The sequence below is a fragment of the Jaculus jaculus genome, chromosome 10 (genome assembly GCF_020740685.1).
Source record: "Jaculus jaculus isolate mJacJac1 chromosome 10, mJacJac1.mat.Y.cur, whole genome shotgun sequence".
NCBI classification, from domain to species: domain Eukaryota; kingdom Metazoa; phylum Chordata; class Mammalia; order Rodentia; family Dipodidae; genus Jaculus; species Jaculus jaculus.
The window spans coordinates 104,194,772-104,202,184 of NC_059111.1; the positions used below are offsets into that span (position 1 = coordinate 104,194,772).

Genomic DNA, 7,413 nt, shown 5'->3' on the forward strand with positions numbered 1-7,413 from the left:
GACCTTTATACTTTTGACCTGAAGCTAGTGTGTTCTCATGGACCAAGATCATTTTGCTACTTATAGCTTATTTCTTCTTCCCTTCTCACTGACTGTGGAAAAGACCTTTATACAATTGCAAATTTTACCAACATAATAGATTCTCAACATACATTGTTTGTACTTCTCTGACTTCTGAAGTAATTTTCCTTTCTAGTTAATATAGTTTCTGTGTCATTGCTACTCTTTTTTTTTTTTTTTTTTTTTTTTTTTTTTTTTAGGAAAGTGAATATATTTTCTTTAACTTTTGGTATGGCGTATGCACCTTCAAGGTGGTGTAATTCACTTTGTAATAAGGCAGAAATCACAAAATAGAGTACCAAGATATTATTTCAGTTCTTTGTTAGCTCAAAGGAACACAGTGTAGATTTGGATCCTCCTAACTGCTCGTTAGTGTGCATGCACACACACACACACTCACCACATACTTCTATGTGTACACACATATGTGCGCATACATGCACAGCCTGGGGAGGTATATATCCAAAGGCTCAGTTTGGAGAGCGATGACTTCTCTACAGAAATCACTTCCTACTGCTTTGATTCGGTCTCTTCTTCAGAACTCGGCTCAGAGCAGACTTCACATCCTTGTTCCTCAGACTGTAGATGAGAGGGTTCAGCTTGGGTGTGACCACAGCATAGAGAAGCACCACCACCTTGTCCTGCTCGGCAGAGGCCGTGGAGCGTGGCTGCAGGTAGGTGAGAAGGGCCATTCCATAAGACGTGGAGCCCACCGTGAGGTGGGAGGCACAGGTGCCGAAGGCTTTGCGGCATCCCCGGGTGGACCGGATCTGCAGCATGGCAGCCACAATGTGGGCATAGGACAGAGAGACCAGGCAGCTGGGCACCAGCAGCACCACCACACTGGAGGCCACTATGACCACCTGGTTGATGGTGGTGTCCACACAGGCCAGCCTGACAAGGGCCAGTGTCTCACAGGCCACATGGTTCAACACGTTGTGCCCACAGGTGGGCAGGCTCATGGTGACTGCTGTCTCCACAGCAGAGTTAGCCACCCCCACAGACCAAGACACCCCTACTAGTGCCATGCACACCTGAGGGTTCATCAGCGTCGGGTAGCGCAGGGGGTCACAGACGGCCACATAGCGGTCATAGGCCATGGCAGCCAGAAGCAGGAATTCCGTTCCCCCAAGAGTCAGCGAGAAGAAGAGTTGGGTCCCACAAAGGGTGAAGGAGATGGTCTTCTTTTCTGAGAGGAAGTGTGCCAGCATCTGGGGGATCCCACTGGTGGTGTAGCAGATGCCCACCAGTGACAGGTGGCAGAGGAAGAAGTACATGGGCAGGTGGAGTCGCGGGTCCAGGGCAATCAGGAGACGGCTGAGACCATTGCCCAGCAGGGTCAGCAGGTAGGTGGTCCCAAACAGGACGAAGAGTCCAGCTTGTATGTTCTTGTCACTGGAGAGACCCATTAGGATGAATTCACTCACCCAGGTCACGTTGTCCCTCCTCATGGAGCGGGTGGGTAGCAGCAGGGTTGAAGGAAGTCGGCTCAGGGAAGGGAAAGGAGAGGTCTCCCTATAGGAATCCTGAACTAGGTTCTTGGCTAGGACTGGCGCTGGCGCTGGGACACGCAGCCTGCTTCTTTAACCTGGGTGGTGGGGGAGGGCACGATGAAGGCATGGGGTAGAAGGAGACTTGCTTTCTGTCACAAATGCATGAGATTCTCAACAGCAGAGCTCCTCATTGGTCCTTCTTTCATGCCCTGCAAGTCTTGTTACATAGGAGGTAAGTTATCACTGTGGAAGGTGAGGTGGAGAAGAAAGGAAATGAGGGAAGGAATAAAGCATCATCGATGAAAGAAAAAAAAGATAAAGGTAAAAGGAAAGTAAGGAAGTAAGGTATGAAAATAGGAATGAGAGTGACAAACAGGAAAGAAAGACAGGATCCTTCAACGTTGTGTATCAATGGTGAAAATCTTATCTGCAGAAATGTGGGAGCAAGGGGAGAGCATTTCTCTGTATCGTTCCCTGAGTGTTACTCTCTTTTTCCCCTTGCTTCTCATGAGGCCCTCTCAGGTCATGGCTTAGGCATCTCACACCCTCCTCTCTTCATCAGTCCTGAGGACTCTCATGTCCTTGACATGGAAATATGTTAAGGTTCTGCCGTGTGCCGGGAACTGTGCTCCGTAAGGTGTGCCTGTCTGTGAATAGAAGAGACAGAAACGTGGGTGCTATGTTCTTGATGCTTGCAATTCAACTAAAGATGCAGACATTAACTTGTTAATTACAAAAATTAAGTTAAATTGTGTTAAGTACTCTGGAGGGACCAAGGTAATTTAATTATCCAAGTACTGACCTTGTTTTAAATTTCAGTCTTTGTAATTAAATTACTTCTGTAGATATTCTTTACGTCTCTATAATGTGTAACTTATATGGCGAGTTTCAAGTATTTATATAGATGCTTAACTACTGGTTAAAGTACTTGGGAAGCAGTATCATATTGACACTGAGTGGGAAGTGATGGAAAAGCTCTTTAGCTTTTCACTGCTGTGAATTCTCCTCTCTCAGCTAAGCTTGTGGAGGGGATGTCCCTTTCTTCATGACGACTGTCTGCTTCTCTAGAAAAAGAAAATGCCATTAGCTTTCTCTTTTTCCACCTACCGTTGTGCTTTATTTAACCTTATAACAAGTGTGTAAAGCAGTTAGACAAGCATCAGTATATACAAGGAAGTGATCATCTAGAAGTGACAACTGTTTAATCTCTGATGCTTCCCTACCAGCAGAGGAGGGGCGCACCCAGAGGAGATAAAAAATTAGAAAGAGGAACCCAACTGTGTCATGCTGAAAGCCAGCTGCAATTTACCAGGGGTGTGCCAACGACACTGCCTACCAGGTGATTTAAAACAATCTCCTAGCTATGCTACAACAAGAAATACGGAATTAAAAATGTGTAACTGGGGCTGGAGAGATGCATTAGTGGTGAAGGCACTTGCCGGCAAAGCCTAGGGATCCATGTTCAACTCCAGGTCCCACATAAGGCAGACGCACAAAGTGACGTGAGCGCACAAGGAAGCACATCATCCGCACGAGGTGGCGCACGCATCTGGAGTTCAACTGCAGTGGCCGGAGGCTCCGGTGCACCAATTCTCTCCCTCTCCCTCTCTTGCTCTCTCACACAAAAAGGCTTGCCCCTCCCCCAAAAATGTAACTACACATTATCATTTTAACCTGTAATGAATGTTAAAGGACTGACATTCTGCATGCTTTTAAAATAAAAGATCTTTGCATCCCACTATGGGCTTTGTGGTTACAGAATATCTCAGATTAGGCTAGGCACATTTCAGATGTTCAATGAGAGCACGTGTGATGAATATGCCACCAGATTTCTGAATGACACTGAAATCCCTAGGTGTTTCCTGCATTCAAAATATTCAGTGAATAACAATTCATTTGTTGAAAATTTTATTGAATACAGCATACTCTATGCTTTCAATCAACCTTTAGGATAAACTCCCTTCTGGTCTCAAGTCTCTGTTTACAAAATCAGTGGCTTCACAGAACCAAATAAGAAAATTAAGGAACTGGACCTTGGCAGTCAATGCTCCAGCTTGTGCTAGCCAGTGCTGCCAGACAGAGGACAGAGGCAATAGAGCAGAATTAAGAAAACCACAGTGGAACCATGGCACCAAATACAAGAGAACTGAAGAGCACAATTCCATTCTGTTTGTTTCCTGGCTGCAAGCACTTGCTGGAGCCCTATTTACTCGGGGAAGGGAGAGAGCAGAGCACTTGACAGAACAGGCGGATCTTGCCTCATTCTCTCAGCCCTAGCTCTGAGGTGGCCAGAAGGCATTTGTGGAAATCACAAAGGGTAAAAATTGGCTTTGGATTTTAGGAGTGAAGATAGGGGCCTAGGGTCAGATGTTGGGGAGGCTTTGCTGGGATTCAGAGCACTGCCCAGGGAGCCTTTGGCAGCCCACAGAGCCTGTCCTATGAGTCAGCATAGAGTCACTCATTTGGGACTGCTGTCATTCCTAGGGTGTGTGCTGCTATGGAAAATCCTCATCTGCAGAGTTGATGTGAAGGATGAAAATTCTCTCCAGAAGCCAGGTAAAGCCGCTGGAAATGAAATGAACCACAGAAACCCAACATCCCTTCCTTCCATGTTAGAGACAATGAAAACATGGGGAAGGGTGGGTGACCTGCTTAGGACTCAGAACCACCTGGAGACCAAGCATCAAGCCAATCAAGTCTGTTCCTATGATCTCAGCCACCAGCCAGCCTATCAGGGAGAAGGGAAAGTAGTTGTGATCAGGTCTGGTGCAGGAGGGTGGCTCAGCATGGTGTCCTGCCTTACAGAAATATCCTTTTGAGAGAAGGCAAAGCTTTATGTGGGAAGTCAGAGGACGTGATTTTTAGTTTTCCACTTTCATAAGCCTCCTCTGAACAAGTTGTTTAACTTCTCTAACTTCATGTTCTTTATCTCAAATGTCTGAGTAAATACTACTACTACTACTACAAATGCCTTCTTCATAGTATTTTGAGTAAGACCACATGAACTAATGAGCATGAATGTGCCTTGGAAAACAGAAGTGGACTCAGAAAGTCTTACACCACTGAGGTCAAATCTGTCCACTAACTGAGGGCAAGAGACAAGAGGACCAGGTTCTAGGAAAGTCATACAGTTGATACAATGTGTCCGCCAGAACATTTACAATAAATTCTAATGACCAAATAACCTAATCACAAAGCCCCTGCTTAGACATATTTCAGGACTTAAGGGTCGAGTCTCTGTATACCCAGCATGAGCACTGTGCCTTTCATAAGCACGAACTCCGCATCTGTATTCCAGCAGAATTTCAGTGTTGGTTTTAGATGAGGCTGAGCTCCGCTTATTGATAGGTGGCTGTGTTCTCAGCTATTTGGATAATTAGAGAATTCCATTCCACTGTTCACAGACTTAGTGAGGAAGTGTAGTGTAGTGAGTGCCTGGCCAGGGGCAGGGCCAGGGTAAGAGCATGGGTAGGTGGTGGCTGTCCCTCTCCAGGGACTCATCCTCTCAGGGAGGTCAGAGAGGATGGGTCACCATGACCCTAGCATCACTGTAGACCTGGAGACAGGGGCTGCCTATGTCAATAGGCAAGAGATTCACAGAAGCTGTGAGCTAGAAGTTCAGAAACAGGAAATGCTTTTCTTCCTTGAAATTGTCTTATGGTTACAGGTATGGCAAGGCAAATCCTGCTTTCACCCTGCAATAAATCCCACTTTGGTATCATCTGGAAAGTTCTATAGTTTATAGAATAGTTTTTTTTTCCATCTTTAGAATAAGCCTGTTAGCTTTGGTGGACACTGATATTTCATCTAGTTCTAAAGATTTGTGATAAACTAATATATAGGTATTTTGTAGTTTTGAGTAGTAAGACTGGAAAACATCAATTCTTTCTTCTTCTTTTCACTATGTTCCTAGTTTGTAGAATTATAAGCCAGAAAATACTGAGGGTCACTGATTTCCAGGAAAAGTATTCAGACCATATACAATTGCTTGTTGAGAGACCAAGAAATAGTACCTGTTATCTTTATGACAATGAACAAAGAGATAGGGGAAGGCATAACCACTAGATTTGGCAAAATTACTTGGTTATACTGACTTGACTATATTGAAATGCTTCTAATACTCAGATACATGAGACCTCTCTCAAGTTCATCCTGATAGCACTAATGAATTTCTATCAGATCTGGGGTTAACCTGCTTTCTACCCGTAAGAATTACGCTTCTGGAAGTTGGAAATACTCACCATGTTCTCTCTGCTTCTGTCTTTGGGTCTTTCACCCATTCCATCCCTTCCTCAGGCCTTCATACCTCAACATGGTACACATGCTTCAAGGCCAAGAAGATAACTTTTAATCTCTGACGTTTCATTCCATAAGTGTCTGCCTACACATTCTGAGCATTTCATTTTGACCTTGTGTTGGGTGTCCGACTGAAATGGACTCCATGGAGTGACCCGAGGGTGATGGGCTATGTCACAGGTCAGGGGAGGTGTTCAAGGAACCTCCAGCTGCAGCCAGTAAGAAAACACGTTAGAGGTTACAGGTGCGTTCCTGGCTGCTGCCAGAGGTTTGCGCTCCATCCTCTCATCACTTCCTCTCAACTTTACCTGCAGGGCACCCCCGAGGCTGAGTGCCATTCTGTATGAGTCTGTCACTCACCTCTTAGGAAGCCTTGAAGCATGTGTCCCTTTCCTCGGGTGTGGAGGTTGCACTTTGTCAGCCTGAGCTGAAAACTTTTCAGAGTGTAGGATTCCCTGGAGGGCAATTATTACTCTCAGTGTGCCCTCTTACTCTTTCTTCTTAGAGCTGCTTCTCCACAACCCGTCCACCCCATCTTCTGAATTCCCATGTAGAATACATATTCTGAATGCATTTCACCTCAACTTTTAATTGTCCTCCTAGTTAACAGGTTAGCGGGGCCTACCTTACTGCTTTGGAATCCTGTACTGCCTTTCAAGACCATCGCGTCACTGGAGGCTTTTCTCAGGAGTCAGGAGACAGGAATGTGTGTTTCTGGCCTGGCTAGAAGGGGTTGGAAATAATTGGCTCTTCACTTAATATCTGAGTCTCTGAAATTGCTAGAGCAAAACATAGTAAGATAATTTAAGACGTAGGCATAGGCCAGGGCTTTCTGAAAAGGACTCCAATAGCATAGGGAATAATGCCAAGTGTTGACAACTAGGATCACATGGAGTTAAAAAGGCTTTGCATAGCAAAGAAAATTATCAACTACCTTCGTATCTGACAGAGGATTATACAGATTATATAAAGAACTTTGCAAAATTAAACACTCAAAAGAACCAAGTCTGCTAATCAGCAAGTGGGTTCATGAATTTGAAAGTTATCAAGTAAAAATATAAACAATCAATAGATGTTGAAAAAGTGCTCGATATTCATAACCATCAGGGAAACGCAATTTTAAACTATTTGGAGGCTGGAGAGATGTTGGCCTGCAAAGCCTAAGGACCCAGATTCGATTATCCAGTACCCACGTAAGCCAGGTGCACAAGGGGCACATGCATCTGGAGTTCGTTTGTAGTGGATAGAGGCTCTGGTGTGCCCATTCCCTCTCTGTTTGTCTCTTTTATGTATCTCTCTCTCTCTCTCTCCTTGCAAATCAATAAAAAAAAACAAAACTATTTTGATATTCCATTTCACTCCAGTCAGGGCCACTATCATCAAGAACATTTATAGCAATGCTGACAAGAATTTGGGTAGATAGGAACCCTTATGTACTTTGGTTGGAAACGTAGGCTTGTGCAGTCACTATGGAATCAGTGTAGAAATTTCTCACAAAACTCAAAATAGAATTACCCTATGACACAGGCTTGTACTAATCTTTGGTAGATAACTAGATGAATCT

At 44.6% G+C, this 7,413-nt stretch overlaps 1 protein-coding gene across 1 annotated transcript; it reads right to left on the reverse strand.

Annotated features, from left to right (window-relative positions):
- Positions 1-563: 563 nt before the first annotated feature.
- On the reverse strand, positions 564-1,511 carry LOC101606486 (olfactory receptor 2F1-like). Its single transcript, XM_004661064.2, has one exon. It carries the CDS (start codon positions 1,509-1,511, stop codon positions 564-566), a length of 948 nt encoding a protein of 315 aa, XP_004661121.2.
- Positions 1,512-7,413: the final 5,902 nt, after the last annotated feature.

Coding starts and splice junctions, on each gene's coding strand:
- LOC101606486 (XM_004661064.2), bottom strand. CDS start 1,511: ATGAGGAGGGACAACGTGACCTGGGTGAGTGAATTCATCCTAATGGGT.